The 18,912-nt window shown below is 38.1% G+C and overlaps 2 protein-coding genes across 5 annotated transcripts in view; one reads left to right on the forward strand and one right to left on the reverse strand.

Moving 5' to 3' along the window:
- The window catches only part of LOC132350746 (zinc finger protein 33B-like), a 57,592-nt gene extending 56,851 nt beyond the window's left edge, over window positions 1-741 (reverse strand). For 2 of the 3 annotated variants that reach the window (XM_059900184.1, XM_059900183.1), the window contains exon 1: window positions 218-741. In XM_059900184.1, the coding sequence (XP_059756167.1) occupies window positions 218-346 (129 nt within the window). In that variant the 5' untranslated portion in view covers window positions 347-741. The remainder of the gene's footprint in view (window positions 1-217) is intronic. The other variant, XM_059900190.1, reaches the window with a different exon arrangement.
- Window positions 458-17,834, forward strand: ZNF248 (zinc finger protein 248). 2 transcript variants are annotated; one of them, XM_059900192.1, is made up of 6 exons: window positions 458-1,375; window positions 2,122-2,223; window positions 2,316-2,357; window positions 10,979-11,122; window positions 11,406-11,501; window positions 16,142-17,834. In XM_059900192.1, the coding sequence occupies exons 2-6, from the start codon at window positions 2,184-2,186 to the stop codon at window positions 17,629-17,631; spliced, it is 1,812 nt and encodes a 603-aa protein (XP_059756175.1). In that variant the 5' UTR covers window positions 458-1,375; window positions 2,122-2,183; the 3' UTR covers window positions 17,632-17,834. The 2 variants fall into 2 exon arrangements, with proteins under 2 accessions (XP_059756175.1, XP_059756176.1); XM_059900193.1 differs by having other exon boundaries at window positions 461-1,375; window positions 11,000-11,126.
- Window positions 17,835-18,912: the final 1,078 nt, after the last annotated feature.

An 18,912-nucleotide genomic window follows, 5' to 3' on the forward strand; every position in this document is an offset into this window, starting at 1 on the left:
GAGTGAATATATCAGATAGTAATCTCTCAATTCAGTCAACAAGGCAGAAACTCTCCAGCTGATTTCTAAAGGAGTGGGCACGGTGTATACTGGGCAAGGTAATCTTAAGAAACGTACTGAACATTTATGTGCCAGACGCCATCCTAAGTGCTTTTACAATGTAAACGCCCTTAACCTTCATAAATACCGTTAGCTAGGTACTGTACTATTAGCTTACTTTCGTACAATGTGGAAGTGAGGCATTGCTTCTAAAGGTAGAGCCACTTTTCCAACCCAAGCTGCCAGGAGCCAACTTCCAGCTTGCCGCCACCGCGCCACGCCGCTCCCTTCCTCTGCGCATGTGCATCCCCGCCTTCTCCTCCCGGTTCGTCCTTCCCCGGCTTCCAGCCCCTCGTGGGAAACAATCCCTGGCCTCCAGGTCCACGCGGCGAGGGAGCTGCGGGTGAGCTCCAGAGGGTGGGGGCGAGGGCCAAGGGGACCCCGCGCGGCTCGGGGAGCCGGCGGAGGCAGCGGTGCCGGGTGGTAGGTTGGAGCCCCGCGAACATCGGCAGGACCCCAGGAGTCTGCGGCGCCTGCAGAATTGAAGGGACTGCAGGCGGCGGCGCCTCTGCCTGGAGAGGCCGGAGTCCCGCGCGGGAACGCGGACTCTCGGGCTCGCTCAGTCCTCAGCTGTTAAGCCCTTGAGCTGAGCGGGCGGCGCCGTCGTGTGGCCGCGGGTGGGGAGTACGCGTGCGTGACGTATGCGCTAGGCCCGCGGGGAGGGAGCGGGGTTGTCAAGGGGAGAGCGCGTGCGTGACGTGTGATCTAGGCCTGCTGGGAGGGGCGAGGAATGCGGGGAAGAGCGAGTGCGCGTGCGCGACATGTGTGTGCGCTTCACGTAGTGACGTGTGCGTGTGCGTCGCTTGTGCGCTGGGATTACGGGGCGCCGGGAGGCTGTGGGAGAGAACGACTGCCCCAGGAAGGGGCTCGGAAATACATGAATTTCCTGGACCAAATAGCCGCTGGGAGATTTGTCTTGCTTAGCTGTAAAACGCGGATATCTAGAGTGCTTGCCGCATTTTTTGTGTTTTGAGCGCTCACGTTTTGTTAGCTGCTGTTGTATTTAATTGTTTTGTATGTAATGCAGGCGGCTGGAGCTTGGATGAGTCTCTAGGGCCTCCATTCCTCAGTTAATTCGTTTGTGAAATGGGATTGGAGGGGGCTGGACCAGCTAGCCACCAAGGCCTTTTCCTGGCTCTAACATCACCCAGATCCCAAGTTATTATTTATTATGTATTCATTTGTTATTTGTTATGTATAATTATGACACGGTATCCTGAAGCCATCGAAGGCTGTGTGACGGTGGAAGGTCTGAGACAAATTTAAGAAGAGAGAGGTGAGCTGGAGCTGAGATGGGTGGGCACACAGGCTGCACAGGAAATGTCACCTGTTTGGAGAGTTTGTGAAGGCATGGTCGGGGTTGAAAGGCTCACCAGCCATAGCTTAAGAAATTCTGTCATTATCTGTCCCTAACACCTCCTCCTCCCCTCATTCTCCAGTCACTCTTTCCTGAGGTGAGCTGCCCTCAATGTCCCATTTTTCATGGCATCTAGAGAAATGCTGAGGTTCCTGCTCCCCCAGCCGGATAGACGCGCAGGATGGTAGTGCAGGCAGGTCCTTTTTGAGTTATCTGTTGCTTACTTGAAAAAATGAAAAGAAAAAAAAAAAAAAAAAATTGAGCCTGAGAAGGTGAGTGGCTCAGGTCATGCAATTTGTTAGTGGTAGAATCGAGGTTGAAAGTCAGGTCTACAGATTCGTGGGCCACTGCTCATTTTGTGACTGTTAGGTCAAAGTTAGTTTTTTATTAAAAGATCCTTCTGAAAATTGTAAGCAGGTGAGAACATTTAAAAAAAAATAATGAATCTTGCCTTAAACACTCCCATCCCTTTTTTCAGAGGTTTCTTGGATTATCTGACCTCATAGGATTAATGGTGTTAGCAGATAACCAGATAAACAATATGGTTTGAGGTGTTTTTCTCCCCCTACAACATCAGTTTTGGCAAATCCATAGTGTTCCCTCCTTTAGATTATTGTTCAATGTTAAACTCATCTTCTCATGTTTTTAATTTTTCTGTGTCACAGAACCTAAATTGGTAATAAATCAATAAGAAACAAATGTTTACATTCACTCAGTGAAAAGTATCATGTCTAAGCTCAACATAAATCGGAGCCACACATGGACAAGTAAGTATCTTGTGTGTGGAGCTGTGTAGGCAGGTGAATCCAGGAACTACAAGGCAGGCCAAGTTCTTACTTCCTTCTTCCTTCTCCCTCAGCTCTCCCTCCTCCACTAAGAGTGAAAAATGAACAAATCCCAGGTGAGTTTTTTTTTGTTTGTTTATTGCCATTTTGTCTTAAAATGCGTTTTCTAAACTTTCTAAAGGTTTATAAAACCTTATGTCAGCTCATTTGTATTTCTAGCTTGAGTATCAGGTAGTCCTGGCTTTTGTTTCTGCATTTCCATTTCCCTTTCAACCTAATACATGCAGTCTTGCTTCTTCACCACCACTCACCTGAATCAGTTCTGGAAAAGACCACCAAATTGTAATCTAATCCAGTTTTTGTCTGTCTTACTTGACCCTTTTGCCGCATTTGGTACTATTATCCATAGTCTCTTTTTTTGATTTGTTTTGTTTTTTAATTAATTAATTTATTTATTTATTTTTGCTGTATTGGGTCTTCGTTTCTGTGCGAGGGCTCTCTCTAGTTGCGGCAAGCGGGGGCCCCTCCTCATCGCGGTGCGCGGGCCCCCCACCATCGCGGCCTCTCCTGCTGCGGAGCACAGGCTCCAGACGCGCAGGCTCAGCAGCCGTGGCTCACGGGCCCAGCCGCTCCGCGGCATGCGGGATCTTCCCAGACCAGGGCCCGAACCCGTGTCCCCTGCATTGGCAGGCAGACTCTCAACCGCTGCGCCACCAGGGAAGCCCAGTCTCTTTGTTTTGAAAGTCTCTGTTGTTGTCTATGACACTACCCTCCTAGCTCTCATTTTCCTAACTTCTGCCCCTCATGAAGTTGGCTTTGCCTTTTGCCCCAACATTGCTTATCCCTGGGTTTATTGCTTATCCCCTGCTTATCTATCCTTAGCCAACTGCCCTTCCCAGTATACCTATTTTTCCTGACTGTTTTTGTCCTTTTTAAAAAAATGAAATAATTAAAAATTGTTAGTATATTAACATGGTTAAAAAAAAAAGTAAGTGATACAAAAAAAGTAAGTAAAGGGACTTCCCTGGTGGTCCAGTGGTTAAGACTCTGTGCTTCCACTGCGGGGGGATGTGGGTTCGATCCCTGGTCGGGGAGCTGAGATCCGCATGCCGCTTGGCGCGGCTAAAACATTAAAAAAAATAAAAAATAAAAAAATAAAAATTCACACCCCATCCTTTCTGTACCTGACGCTTCCTCCAGGTAGGGTGAGATTTATTTCTCATCTAAACTGTGACATTTTCACTGAGAGTGAAAGAGGTTTTATTAACAATTATGCTGAGACAGCTGGCATATATTGGGACAGTCCCAGACGAACTGCAGTGTATTGTCACCCTACTATAGGTATACATTATTTCTATTTCTTTTATTTATTTATTTATTTATTTATTTATTTATTTTTGGCTGTGTTGGGTCTTCGTTTCTGTGCGAGGGCTTTCTCTAGTTGCGGCAAGCGGGGGCCACTCTTCATCGCGGTGCGCGGGCCTCTCGCTGTCGCGGCCTCTCTTGTTGCGGAGCACAGGCTCCACACACGCAGGCTCAGTAGTTGTGGCTCACGGGCCTAGTTGCTCTGCGGCATGTGGGATCTTCCCAGACCAGGGCTCGAACCCGTGTCCCCTGCATCGGCAGGCAGACTCTCAACCACTGCGCCACCAGGGAAGCCCCTATTTCTATTTCTTGTTTGTCCTCCCAGTGTTTCTTTATTCAGTTGAAAGAAAATATGTGCTCCCGGTCTTTATTTAAAAGGGAATCTGTTATTAGGGCTTCTTAAATTTAGATGCATCTGTACATCCCTGGCAACGTGTTAAAATGCAGATTTTGATTTAGTAGATCTGGGTGGGGCCCTGGAGTCTGCATTTCTAATCAGCTCCCAGATGGAGTTGATTCTGCTGCTCAGGGAAGCACACTGAGTAGTGAGTATATACACTATTTCCCATTCTTCTTCTTCTTTTTTTTTTTTTCCTTTTTTCACTTCTTTTTTCAGCCTGTTCCAGGGATCTTTCTGTAACAGAACATCTTTCTTTGTTAACAATCACATGGTAATTCAACTGAGAATGTTCCATAGTTTATTAAACTAGTTATTAACTATTTCCAACCTTTTGCTACACAAACCATGTTTTAATGAATAGCCTTGTACATGTAGGTTTATTCTATCAGATAAATTCCCAGAAGTGAGATTGCCAGGTCAGAGGGTTGAATACAATTGATAAACTTGATCCTTTTGGTGGGATTATAGATAGTATCATTTTGTATTTCCACTGGTACTGCATGAGAGTGCTTTTTCTCCATAGCTTCTCCCATAGAAATATGTGGTTCACTTTTGGATTTTGGCAACTGATAGGTAAAAATTAGTATTTTATGTAGTTTACATCTGTAATTATCTTAACTATGAGAGAGGTTGAAGATTTTTTTCATGCATCTAAAAGGTGTCTTGTTTTTATATTTCTGTGAACTATCTGTTCATATCTTTTGCCCATTTTGCTCTTAGGTTTCTGGCTTTTTTCTTTTTTTCAATGTCTGGTTAGCTCTTTGTATATTAGGGATACTAATGCTTGTCTTTTATATGAGTTATTTTCTGGTATATCATTTGTCTTTTGATGATTGTTCATGGTTTTTTTTCCCCATGCAGGTATTCTGCTTCAGGATACCACATTTCACTTAGTCATCATGTTTCCTTAGGCTCCACTTGGCTGTGACAGTTTCTCAGACTTTCTTTGTTTTTGATGACCTTGTCGGTTTTGAGGAGTACAAGACAGGTGTTTTGTAGAATGTCCCTCACTTGGGAATTGGCTGCTGTTTTTCTCGTGATTATATTGGGGTAATTGTTTTCTTGGAGAAAGACCACAGAGGTAGAGTGCCATTTGGTAACATCTTATCAGGGTAAATGCTCTCCACGTGACTTTTCACTTTTCAACAGATGATGAATCACTTTTGATCACGTGGCTGAGGTCATGTGGTCAACTTTCTCCACTGCAAAGTTATTCTTTTTTCCTCTGTTTTCATACTGTACCCTTTGGAAGAAAGTGGGGAGTTATGCTATACCTCCTTCATGGTGGAGTATCCACATAAATTATTAGGAGTTCTGCACAGGAGATTTGTGTATTTATTAACTCAGTCAGTGTTTAATATCAATATGAACTCACGGCTAGTTATTTTTTACCTTGTTTATAGTCCAGTACTACCTTGTTCATTTTGTTGCTCAAATTGTTTCAGCTTGGTTATTAAATAGAGCACTTTCAACTGGTTCCTGTGTCCTTCTGATGTACCCCATTATTGTGGTTCTGTTTGAGTACTTCTTCTATACTTTCTGGTAGTAGAAGATATTCCAGGCTCATCTTATATTTCCTGCCCTAGAATTAGCCATTTTTCCCTGAAGAGCTCTGGTTCCTTTTATTGGAGCATGGTATTAGAAACCAGGATTGGGGGGCTGGATTGCTACTGGTTTCTAATTCCTTAGAGACCCTCTCAGCTGACTGAACAAGAAAATATATATGTATACTAACTCACATATATACACATATCTATAAATATTTCAGTATGTAACCATCTGTGTTTGCATTAAGCTAAGTATTATTTCACACTGATGTCCCCTGCTGTAATCATTATCACATGGAACATTCTAGCCTTCTCTCCTTGCTTGTCTGTAACTCCCACTCTAGCAATCTGGCTACCACCATCCGCATTTCATTTACTTAATTGTTCAATTCCAGCATACATGTATAAGTGATTTCTGAGTCATTAACCCATGGACTCTTGGTTCCTTCCAGTTTTTGGTCATTATGAATTAAGCTGCTAGAAACATGTAGGTTTTTACATAGACATACATTTTTAAATAGCTAGGGTGTGAAACTGCTTGATCATATGTTAAGACTGTTTAGCTTTGTAAGAAACTGCCAACCAATTTTACGAAAGTGCTGCATCATTTTACATTCCTACCAACTGTGAATCAGAATTCCTCTTGTTCTGCATCTGGAACTGAAATTGATGTTGTCATTGTTTTGGATTTAACTGTTCCAGTAGATGTGTCATGGTATCTCATTTTTGTTTTAATTTATATTTCCCTAATGACAGATGATATTGAGCATTTGTTCATAAATTTATCTGCTATCCATGTCTTTGCTTGACATGTTTATTCATATCTTTGGTCCATTTTTCTATTAGGTGATTGTTTTTTTACTGTTGAGTTTTCAGAGTTCTTTTGCATATTTTGGATGCAACTTCTTTATTAGATATATATGTTGCAAATATTTTCTCCCAGTCTGTAACTTGTCCTTTCATTTTCTTACAAATGGCTTTTGCAGGGCAAAATATTTTATTTTAAATGAAACCCAACCCATGTATTTTTTAAATGGAATGTGCTTTTTTCTGTTGTATTTAAAAACTCATCACCAAATCCAAGATCACATAGATTTCCTATGTTCTATATTGTCTTCTAGAAATTTAATAGTTTTGCATTTTACTTTTAGGTCTGTGATTCATTTTTAGTTAATATTTGTATAAGGTGTAAGGTCTGTGTCTAGGTTCATTTTTTTGCATAGATGTACAGTTGTTGAAGAATCATTTGTTGAAAGACTACCTTTTCTCCATTTAAATGCCATTGTGCCTTTGTCAAAAATCAGTTGACTATATAAAACAAACCAGCGAATATAACGAAAAAGAAACAGACTCACAGATATAGAGAACAAACTAGTGGTTACCAGTGGAGAGAGGGAAGGGGGAGGGGCAAGATGGGTTAGGGAATTAAGAAGTAGAAACTACTATGTATAAAATAAATAAGCTACAAAGATATACTGTACAACACAGGAAATATAGCCAATATTATATAACTATAAATGGAATATAATCTTTACAAATTGTGAATCACTATGTTGTACACATAAAACTTATATAGTATTGTACATCAGCTATACCTCAATTACAAAAAAAAAAAAAATCAGTTCACTGTATATCAATGGATCTGTTCCTGGGACCTCTGTTCTGTTTCACTGATCTATGTGTCTCTTTCACCAATAACACACTGTCTTGGTTACTTGTAGCTTTATATGTCTTGAAATCAGGTAATGTATATCCTCTTTTTCCTTCTTCCATATTATGTTGGCTATTCTAGGTCCTTTACCTTCCTATATAAATTTTAGAATCATTTTTTCAGTGTCTACAGAATAGCTGGGATTTTTATTTGAATTGCACTGAATTTATAGATTAAGTTGGAAGGAATTGACATCTTAACAATACTGAGTCTTCTGATTGATGAATATGGAATATCTCTCCACTTACTTAGATCTTTGATTTCTTTCATCAGTTTTTGTTTTTCTGCATATCCCTGTAATATATTGTGTTAGATTTATATTTGAATACTTTTTTTTTTGGTAGTGGTATTGTAAATGGTATTTTTTTCATTCAAAAATTTGAAATTCCAATTGTTTATTCTGATATGGGAAAACAGTTGACTTTTTAATATTGACCTTGTATCCTATGGTGTTGCTATATTTGCTTATTACTTCCAGGATTTTTTATTCTTTTTCTTTTTGTAGATTCTTTGGGACTTTCTACATAGACAATGTTGACTTCAAATAAAGACAGTTTTATTTTTTCTTTCTAATCATATTTCGGTTTTTTATTTTATTTCAGTTTTTTTGTTTGTTTTGTCTTGTTGTAGGTCTTTCTGCACTAGCTAGGACTTGAATAGGAGTATTAAGACAGGACATCCTTGCCCTGTTCCTGCACTTAGGGGAAAAGTGTCCAGTCTCGTAACATTAAGTATGATGTTAGCTTCTTCATCAAGTCGGGAAAGTTCCCCTCTATTCCTAGTTTGCTGAGAGTTTTTATCATGAATGACTGTTGGATTCTGTCAAATGCTTTTTCTTCATTAATTGATATGATCATGTAATTTTTCTTCGTTGGCTTATTGATATGTTGGATTATATTGATTGATTTTTTTTTAATGCTGACCCAGCCTTCCATACCTGCAATAAATTCCACTTGGTTGTGGTTTGTATTTCTCTTTATACATTGTCAGATTTGAATTACCAATATTTGAGAATTTTTGCATCTATGTTATTGAGAGACATTAGTCTTTATTTTTCTCATAATGTCTTTATCTAGTTTTGGTATTAGGGTAATGTTGGCCTCATGTAATGAGTTTGGAGGTGTTATTTACCAGAGGAGATTATGGAGAATTGTTATTATTTTTTCTTTAAATGTATAGTAGAATTCAACAGTGATGCCATCTGGGTTTGGTTCTTTCTATTTTGGAAGTGTTTTAATTATTGATTCAATTTTTTTTTTAACAGAAATGAGTCTATGCAGGTTATCTGTATCTCCTTGTGTGAATTTGGTAGCTGTGTCTTTTAAGGAATTTGTCAATTTCATCTACGTTACCAATTTTTCAGGAATAGAATTATTTGTAGTATTCTCTTATTATTTTTTTAATGTCATTAGGCTTAATAGTGTCAACCTGTCTTTCATTTCTGAGATTTCCAATTTGCCTCTTTTTTCTTTTTTTCTTGGTTAGATTGGAGGTTTATTAATTTTATTGATTTTTTCAAAGAAGCAACTTTGGGTTTCATTGGATTTTTGTATTTTTTTCACATTTTCAATTTAATTGATTTATTCTAATTTTTATTATTTCCTTTATTCTGCTTGGTTTAGGCTTAATTTGCCTTTTTTCTCTAGTTTACTAAGATAGAAGCTTAGGTTTTTGATTTTAAATCTTTTCTAATATATACATTTGATGCTATAAATGTCCCTCTGTGCACTGCTTTCACTGCATCGCACAAATTTTGATACATGGTATTTTCATTTTTATTTCATTTCATTTAAAATATTTTAAAATTTCTTTTGAGACTTCTTTGACTTATAGGTTATTATAGGTTGACTTATAGGTTATTTAAAACTTACAGGTTATAGGTTTGACTTATAGGTTATTTATAAGTATGTTGTTTAATTTTCAACTATTTGGGATTTTTCAGCTATCTCTTGCTTATTGATTTCTATTTAATTACATTGTGGTCTGAGAACATATTTTGTATGATAGCTATTGTTTTAAATTTGTTAAGGTGTGTTTTGTGGCCAGGACTATGGTCTATCTAGGTGAATGGTCCATATGAGCTAGAATAGAATGATAGAATGTGTGTTTTATGTTTTTGGATGGAATATTCTACAGATGCCAGTTAGATCATGTTGATTGATAGTGCTGTGCAGGTCATCTGTATACTTACTGACTTTCTGCCTGCTCAATCGCTCAAGATAGAAGACTCCAACTATGGTTATAGATTTGTCGTATTTCTCCTTTCAGTTCTATCAGTTTTTGCTGTATGTATTTTGATACTCTTTTGTTAGGTGAATATGTTTCAGATTGTGTCTTCTTTCTCTAATATGATTTGAACCTGTCTAATGGTTCTTAATATCAGATATTGTAATTTTCAACTTTGGAATGCCCATTTTATGCAAGTATGTATGTATCTGTGTGTGTATACACATGTATCAGAGGTCCCCAAGACCATCACCAGGTTCAGTGATTTGCTAAGATGACTCAGTATGTAGTTGTACTTAGTGCTGTCACTTATTGAAGTGAAAGGATACAAAGCACAATCAGCAAAGGGAAAAGGCACATGGGGCATAGTCCAGAGGACACCAGGCGCAAGCTTCTAAGAGTCTTCTCCCAGGACACACTTAAGTCCTCTAGCAGTGAGATGTGGCAACAGAAGTGAAATGTCTGCCAGGGAAGCTCAACAGACATTCAGTGTTCAGCATGTTTATCAGGGGCTAGGCACATAAGTGCTTTCTGCTTAGCATATAACAAAATTCCAAACTCCAGAAGGATGTATGTGTGCAGCATAAACCATATTGTTTACACAAACGGTTTAGGCTCAGTGAACCATTCTTATCAAGGACTGGTGAGAACCCTCCTGAAATCCAAGTTCCCAGATGCCAGCCAAGGAACACCCTTGTAGCAGATCTTTCAGAGGATAGCAGTCTCAGGCCTGCTCTGTTAATTCTTTCTCCACAACACACATACCATATATCTGTTGAACTTCTCCCATCCTTTCATTTATTTTGTTCATATTTTCCTCTATTTTATTGAACATATTAATCATAACTCATTTTGAAGTTCTTGTTTGTTCCAATATCTGAGTGTCCTATGGGTATGCTTTTATTTTCTTTTTTTCCTTGGTCTTTGTCTCTTCATATAACATGAAATTTTTTATTGGATGCTGAACATTGTATTTAACAACACAAATATTGGTAGAGGCTCCAGAAAATGATCTCTTTTAGCGGAGAGGATTCATCCGTTTCTCTGTTGGGCAGGTAGAGTACAGGACTGGTCACTTTAATCAGTCATGGGTTGAGCTTGGTTAGGGCCTGTACCGTATTAATTTTAATCCCTCTGTTCATTTTAACAACTGAAAGTTTTACTTCCTTAGTGACAGTTAACTTTATAATATAAAAGATAATATGAAAGAACTTTTTCTTGGTAACCCCAGTCTACTTTGTGCATAATGCTAGCTCCTACAATTTCTAATTTAATAAATGTAATGTGTATGTCTCCTTATCAGGAATAACATTTGTAGCAACTATTTCCACCCCCTTAGTGGAAACTCAATTTGTACAAGATATTACTTTTTTCCTACATAGGATAGCATAAAAAAAGGCAATCCTATATACCAATTTTTAGTAAACTCTAAAGAGATTAGTTCTTTTAAATATTTACCACTCATAGAGCTCTGACAATTTCATACAGAAAAGGAATATACTGTTACAGGAACAAGTGTCATTCAAAGATGTGTGTGTGGACTTCACCCAGGAAGAGTGGTACCTGCTGGATCCTGCTCAGAAGATACTATACAGAGACGTGATCCTGGAAAATTACAGCCACCTTGTCTCAGTAGGTAAGAATTTTTTCTCCATGTGAATGAGTAGCATGCATTTCTTAGTTGATGAAACATGAGAACTCCCTATGGAATTTTCTGATGGAGATTCAAGGGATCAGATGACTGATCCCTTTTGGCCACTATAAAGAATGCTATGTTCTTACCTCTTTAAGGATTGGTTCATTTAGGCACCTCTTTTAGGTAGCTCCTGAAGCTATACATTTCTTCCCCATCATTTTTTCAGAGTCCCTGAAGCCAAGGCTGTTCAGTCGTAGTCCTGTGTTATTTTCTTTACAGGGAATTGCATTACTAAGCCAGAAGTGATCTTCAAGATCGAGCAAGGAGAAGAACCTTGGATATTAGAGGAAAGATTCCCAAAACAGTGCCGCTCAGGTGAGTTAGTGAGTTCACAGGCAGATGGAAGCCAGAGGAAATGAGATCTTAGGGCATTGGTTTATGGTTTATCAACTTTGAACTATTTTTCCAAAAAAACATTTTTTAGCCCCAGACCTTTGGAAGTAATTAAGAACAGTTGGCCCACATCCCTTTGTTACCTTAATCACATTCCTCCATATGTCACTTTCACTCATAAATGCTTCCCTTTGTTCTTTGACATTTTAGAGTGATTTACCTATATCCATAATCCAAACTCATTTGGCTTCATCTGAGATAATTTTTCTTGGTTACTTTATCTTTTAAAATTGTTCACCTTCTCTGTATTGTCTTTGGACATCTCTTGTTAGGTAGTATGTATTCATGCAATACTTCCATATATTCATTTAACAAATATATGCTGAGCACCCAATATGACCCAACTATGTTTATAGGTAATTAAAAGAATGTCCCTATTATCACAGAGTGTCTATTACAGTGAAGGACAGAAAAGCGTAGGTGTGTGTGTGTATGGAGTTATACATGCTTGTATACACACACGTGGTGTTGGGTGGTGATAAATACTGTAGAGAGTTAAAGCAGTGGAAAGGGGGTTGGAGAATGATGGCATGTGCTATTTGGTATGGAAGTCAAGAGAAAACCTTTTTGATGAGGTCCACAATAGACAAGTCTCTAATAAATTAAAGTGTGAGCTCTGTGGATTCTGAGTATTCCAGACAGAGGGAACATCAGGTGCTGAACTTCTCAGACAGGTGTGCTCTTAGGGTGTTTGAGGAATGGCAAGGATGTCAGTGTGGCTGGAGGTGAGAAGGCCTGGGGGAGATTGGTAGGAGATGATGTCATAAGTAGCATGTATCATGGGAGACCCATTAATTTTATTTTGAGTGATGTGGGAAATCCTCAGGCTTTTTTGAGTAAACATAAATCAGATTAAGCTATAAGATTGGATTTACAGTTTAAAAGGATCTCTCTGACTTCTGTGTGGTGAATATGTGGTGGGTAGATGATGCTTAGGCACGAGCAAGGAAGGAATAACAGGACACTACTATGTAGTCGGGAGGAGAGAGGCTAGTGGCTAAGGCTATGTTGGAAGTGCTGAGAAATGGTGGATTTGTACATATATCTTGGAGATGAGGCCAAGAGGATTTGCTATTGGGTTGGATACAGAGTGTGAGAGAGAGAGGAGTTGAGCATGATTCCAGTGATTTGTCTCAAGCACCTGATAACTTAGGGTACCATTTACTGAGATAGAGAAAATTTGGAGGAGAGATTATAGGGGAGTTACTACAGATTTTACATTTGGACACAAGAAGCTGAGGTAACTGTTAGAATCTGGGATTGAAAAGGAGATTTCATATATATATCGTATGAAGTACATAATGAGGCCAGACCTAGAAGTATCCATTCGAAAGGCATCAGCTTTAGGTGGTGTTAAAGGTTGGGGCTAGATGAAGACTTTTAGATTAGAGATTGGCAAACTTTTTTGTAAAAAACCAGACAGTAAATATTTTAGGCTTCCTGGGCCACACATGGTCTCAGTTGCTGCTGCTGCTCTTCCTCCTCCTCCTCTTACCTCTTCCTCTTTCTCCTCACTCCTCCCTGCTGCCTCTTCTGTTGTTTTCCCTCTAAAAACATAAAAAACATCCTTAGTTCTAGGACCACTGCCTTGCAGTCATAGTTTGCTGTCTCCTTTTCTAGAGAGTGATTGTAAATGAGAGAGGTAGCCCTGGGATGGTACCACTTTTACAAGGTGTGTAAATCCATTAAATCTCGTCATTAGAGGAGACTGAGACGAACAGTCTGAGGTACAAGAAAATTAGAGAGCCTGGTTTCCCAGGGGTCAAATAAGGAACATTCAACCATCCATTACTGCCTTAAATGGCAACCATGGGATCAGGGTATGGAACCCGTTATCCCCTATTACTAGTTTTTTCAAATACTCCTGATATTGTTTTCCTTTCCGTCTTCTTCATCTCTTCATTTTCTCACTTTTCACTGATGTCACTCAAAACCATAACTGTGTCTCTGTTCTGTCATTCCTGACTTGATCTAATTCCTAGTTGGTTTTTTTTTTTTTTACCTAAAGCATCCAATTTATCTTTCACTAGCATAACAAAGTTGCTCCTTATTAATAAATGAATTTACAGTCTCCTTCCATTGACTGTCACAATGTGGTCCTGTTCTATATATCTCAGAGTCTTTCTTTCTGCTCTTTAGAGTTTATACTAAATCTCATACTATCTTATGTCTTAAATTTCACTTATAAATATTTTATCTTTTTTCTATAACTTTTACTTTTATTTTGCCTTTTCAGAAAATTAAAATTGTAAATGTAAAGTGTTTAAACATTGCATGGTATATAGTAATGGCTTGTTATTATTTCACTTATTTTAAGTTAGAGATCAATTTTTTGCTGCAACTTAAATAGTCCATATTTTGTAACCCTAACCCACTAGTATCTGTATCCCAAAAACTCAGACCTGATCATATGACTGCTGCTTGGGGTTTCTATCATTGTTGAGATTTTGTTTTCCCAAAGAGAAGGCCCTTTCATATTTTTCCTGATTCTGATATTTTAATAATTACTTTGTTGAGCCAAGTTTAGAAGAGATCACTCTTTTTCATCCATTCAGAAAGCATTCTATAGTACTCTTCCTAAATGCACATTTCCTTATTTTGTCCTCATGTACAGGTTGGAAATAATTCATATGCACATTACTTTCTAAGAAGGATTAATGCGTATCCTCAATGAAGTCAGAGGAAACAGAATTTTGGTAACACCTGTCAAGAGCTAGACTGTGGTCATGACAAAGGATTTAGCATTGAGCACTGGATTTGTTTTATTTTACAGTGAATTAAACAGACAGTAACCTCTTCTAAGGCAGCAAGTGAAAGCTAAACATGGTAGGGATGTTGTAGAGTTTGTTGGCTTTTGTTCTTTTATTAATATTTTTGTGGTTTGTTATTTTAAATTAAAGTAAGTAGCATTTCCTGAAGGATGTCCAGGTCCCAAGGAGAGCCAAGGCTGGAGTGTAGCTAGTTAAGTGAAATGGTGTTGTTGGGAATGAACAGTTTATGAGCGCTCCAGCTAGAGTTGCACAGATATTTTTTAATGGATTTGTGGAATTGTGATTTGAACTCTTACTGTGAATCTAGTTTTTGTTTTGATTTGTGTTTGCCAGGATAAAAACTATTATCAGTTAGTGTTTGGAGCAGTGGGCTCAGGACTGTTCTAGATTTTTTTTTTAAACACGTAATTAACATTGTTGCATTGGGTACCAACAGTAAAGTATAGACAAGAATTTTTATGATAAAGTTTGTTGAAGGTCTCAGAACCATATAGACAAATGTGATCATTATGGGTCTCACCAGTAAGTAAAAGCCACAGATGAGGCTAGATATGAAAGCAGAAAACCTCACTGTAAAAGATAAACCTAGATATAAAAGCAGACTTAAAAATCACTATTGCTTTAGAAACAAAATTGTTTTGAGGAAAAGTAGACCAGCAGACTGAAGTAAAGAAACATATGACTTGATGGTTGGGATAACTTCATTAACAGCTATGAGAAAACCAAATGAACCTGGTCGTTTTGCAGAGATGGTCTGCCCCTCCTCTATTTTGTATTTCCTGTTGGGCATTTGTGTTGTTGTGAATCACAGCTAGATAGAGTCTGGGTTAAAGCACTGTACCTTAAAACATGAGGAAATAGGTGCTTTCAGAAATTTATTTTGATGTTGCTATATCAAATGGGAAAAAGAGGAATGGCAACATGCATATTAGTGAGGATCCTACCACAGTAATCAAGCTGTGGGAAGATAAGGACAAGAAACCATAATCTGTCTCTGTCAAACTGAGCACCTCCTCTAATATGTTTCTCAGACAGTCTATTTTCCTTTAAAAAAACAAAACAAAAACAAAAAACCTCCTTTGTTGAACTCATCCAGTTCTCGGAGTTTCCTGCTCCCTACATGAACAATGCTCAGAAAATCTCCATCCCTTGCTCACCACGTCTTGAGTTCATTTCACCTTCTCTAGCCTGCTGCTCTTACAGCATTTAAAAAAATAATTATTCCTTGTGAATTAAAGGAAAAACTAGATCCTGGGCTAGCGGACAATTCTTCTGAACCTGAGGAAGTTGGTGTCTTCAGAACTTTAGTCTGGTGTTGATGTGTAGAGTAGAAGCAAGTACTCTAGTAGGAATCCCACCCAGCAGTGTCTGAGGGGATTAGGACTAGACTGTCTGTCTCCACCAAACATAGTTCATCCCCTGAAAGCCCTTGTCTACTAATCTTCAACATCACTTTATTCAGTGTTCAATGTCGCTGTTGGGCTCACTCCATTCTCTTGAGCTTCCTGATTTCTGAATCAGCCACTCACCGGTTCCCTGTGCTTTGAACTTATTTCACCTTTTTCTGTCCAGTTTTAAAGGTTATATTAATAAAGTATTCCACTGCAGCATGTATTTATTTTCCACTCAAACCAGAAGGGTAAAGGAAATGTATACTTGGATTTAGTTTACACCAGAAAACTGAGCCTAAAACAAAAGAATTGACTGTGTAATAGGGCATTAGTATAAAAGTCCAATTCCATTATAAATGTACTATGATTTATAAGATGTGGTTATTTTTCTCATTTCTAGAAGACTGGAAAGTTGATGACCTGATAGAGAGCAGCCAGGAAAATGAAGATGAACTTTTTTGGCAACTTGCTTTCACCAACCCAACGTTAAGTACAGATAGTGGTGACAGAGTAAGGAAAACTTTAAATCTAGGTACAGACTCTGTTCCTTCAAGAAATTTTCTGTATAAGATATGTGACACATGTGAAATGAGTTTGAAAAATATTTCAGGCTTAATTATTAATAGAAAGAACTATTCTGGAAAGAAGCCTGATGAGTTTAATGTATATGAGAAATTGCTCCTTGATATTCGGCATGAGAAAACTCCTACTGGAGGGAAATCTTATAAATATAATCAAAAAAAGAATGTCCTCAATCGTAGCCAGGATCTCACTCAGCCAATTTTTGACCCACCTTTTGAGTATAATGAAAATGGACAAGGCTGCCATGGGGAGGCAGACTTTTTCACAAACAAGAAAGCTCAGATAGGAGAGGCACACTGTAAATATAATGAATGTGGAAGAACTTTCATCCAAAGTTTAAAGCTCAGTTTATCTCAGAGAACTCATTTGGAAATGGAGCCATATGAATGCAGTATTTGTGGGAAGTCCTTCTACATGGATTTAAGATTGGGGCATCAGAGAGCTCTTACAGGGGAAAATCCTTATAATGAATATGGGCAGATTTTCTGTGACAGTTCAGCTTTCATTATCCATCAGGGAAATTACACAAGAAAGATCCCCCATGAATATAAAGTAAGTCACAAAATGTGGGAAAAGTCAACCCTCTTTAGACATCAGATAGTACACGTGGGGGAAAAACCTTATGAGCACAATGAAAATGGAAATACTTTCAACAAGAAGTCACATCTCACCCAACTTCGAAGAGCTCACTCAGGAGAGAAAACCTTCGAATGTGGTGAATGTGGGAAAACATTCTGGGAGAAGTCAAACCTCACTCAACATCAGAGAACACACACAGGAGAGAAACCCTATGAATGTACTGAATGTGGGAAGTCCTTTTGTCAGAAACCACATCTTACCAACCATCAGCGAACACATACAGGAGAAAAACCCTATGAATGTAAACAATGTGGAAAAACGTTCTGTGTGAAGTCAAACCTCACTGAACATCAGAGAACACACACAGGGGAGAAACCCTATGAATGTAATGCATGTGGAAAATCCTTCTGCCACAGGTCAGCCCTAACTGTGCATCAGAGAACACACACAGGAGAGAAACCCTTTATATGTAATGAATGTGGGAAATCCTTCTGTGTGAAATCAAACCTCATTGTACATCAAAGAACTCACACAGGAGAGAAACCTTATAAATGTAACGAATGTGGGAAAACCTTCTGTGAGAAATCAGCTCTCACTAAACATCAGAGGACTCACACAGGGGAGAAACCCTATGAGTGTAATGGATGTGGGAAAACCTTTAGTCAGAGGTCAGTACTCACTAAACATCAGAGAATTCACACAAGGGTGAAAGCTCTTTCAGCATCCTGAACGTTCTGAAGCCTTTATCCACTCTTTCAAATTCGTTATACAGGTTTTTAAAATGACATTAATGAAACCCAAAGAATGCCACAAATTATTAGAAAGTGAGGTTTTGTTGTACTTCAGATAATTAGTACTAGAATAAAACCTTATAATGTTTTGAATATGTGAAAGCTTTCAAGAAAAAGTAAAACTTTCCATCAGAAAATTTATATTGAGGGGAAATTCATTTAAATAATATGGCAAAAACCTTTATCTAGAATTTATGTTGTGTAGTGCCATATTCTGGATGTGATGCCGAAATTTTATTGTAAATGTAATGGATGATACTCATTTATAGTCATACTTACAGAATCTGAAGTTTAAAAAAGTTAAATGACAACAGCATTAAACATTTATGTGAAGAGTCCTTGATGTTTGCAGACCTTATGTGAGTATGCTAATATCATAGAAATTTGAGGTATTCTTGATATGTATATTAGAGCCCAACATGCTTGTGAAGAGAAACTCTGAACCCTTAGTTAAGTAACTATTATGGTCTATATTAATATTTCCCACACTAGATACCATCAGTGTCTTTATAGGTTGACACAATTATGTACATATGTATATGTAAATATGTTTATACACACATACCAACACACAGTGGTGTACTGCAGTAAGCTTATACTGGCTTGCAAGTACTGCTGATTGTTAAATTTTCAGGAATTTTGTGAGCCAGTTGTTAAACAGAGTCATTATTTAAAAATTAAACTATATAAACTTACAGTTAAATATTTAAAAAGCAAGGGTAATAAGTATTCAACATTCATCACTTCCTAATTACTTTACAGTATTTTGCTGTTATCTTTGTTCTTTAGGTTATTTGTATTGTTGAATCTGCATGGTGAATACTGTATAATGATGTGCTACTGGATATCTCTTCCCAGCTCTACATTCAGTGCCATCATGTTGGTAGCTTGGCTTTAGTGGGAGTATTTACACCATGATAATTGGCAAATTCTACAAATCAGGGTTTTGTTTTCTCAGAGAACCTGTAGTCACATATTTACAGTAGCACATCACTGTGTATTTATGAAAATACATTTGGAAAATTTAAAGTACAAGCCACATACCCCTTTTTCCATTTCCTGATATAAATAAATGGCTATGGCCATTATTGCTGAATGGCCTCTTCAATAAAGAAGCCAAAATATGTTTTTGTGAGGTTTTTAACTACCTCTGCATCAATCCTATTCTAAATACTACCAGAGTCTCTCTGTAGCATGGCCAGTATATGCTATTTTACAA

This window comes from Balaenoptera ricei, chromosome 16 (genome assembly GCF_028023285.1).
Source record: "Balaenoptera ricei isolate mBalRic1 chromosome 16, mBalRic1.hap2, whole genome shotgun sequence".
In the NCBI taxonomy this organism is placed as follows: Eukaryota; Metazoa; Chordata; class Mammalia; order Artiodactyla; family Balaenopteridae; genus Balaenoptera; species Balaenoptera ricei.

Coding starts and splice junctions, on each gene's coding strand:
- ZNF248 (XM_059900192.1), top strand. CDS start 2,184: ATGTCTAAGCTCAACATAAATCGGAGCCACACATGGACAA. Junction 2,224..2,315: donor TCGGAGCCACACATGGACAA/GTAAGTATCTTG, acceptor CTTCTCCCTCAG/CTCTCCCTCCTCCACTAAGA. Junction 11,123..11,405: donor ATTACAGCCACCTTGTCTCA/GTAGGTAAGAAT, acceptor TTTTCTTTACAG/GGAATTGCATTACTAAGCCA.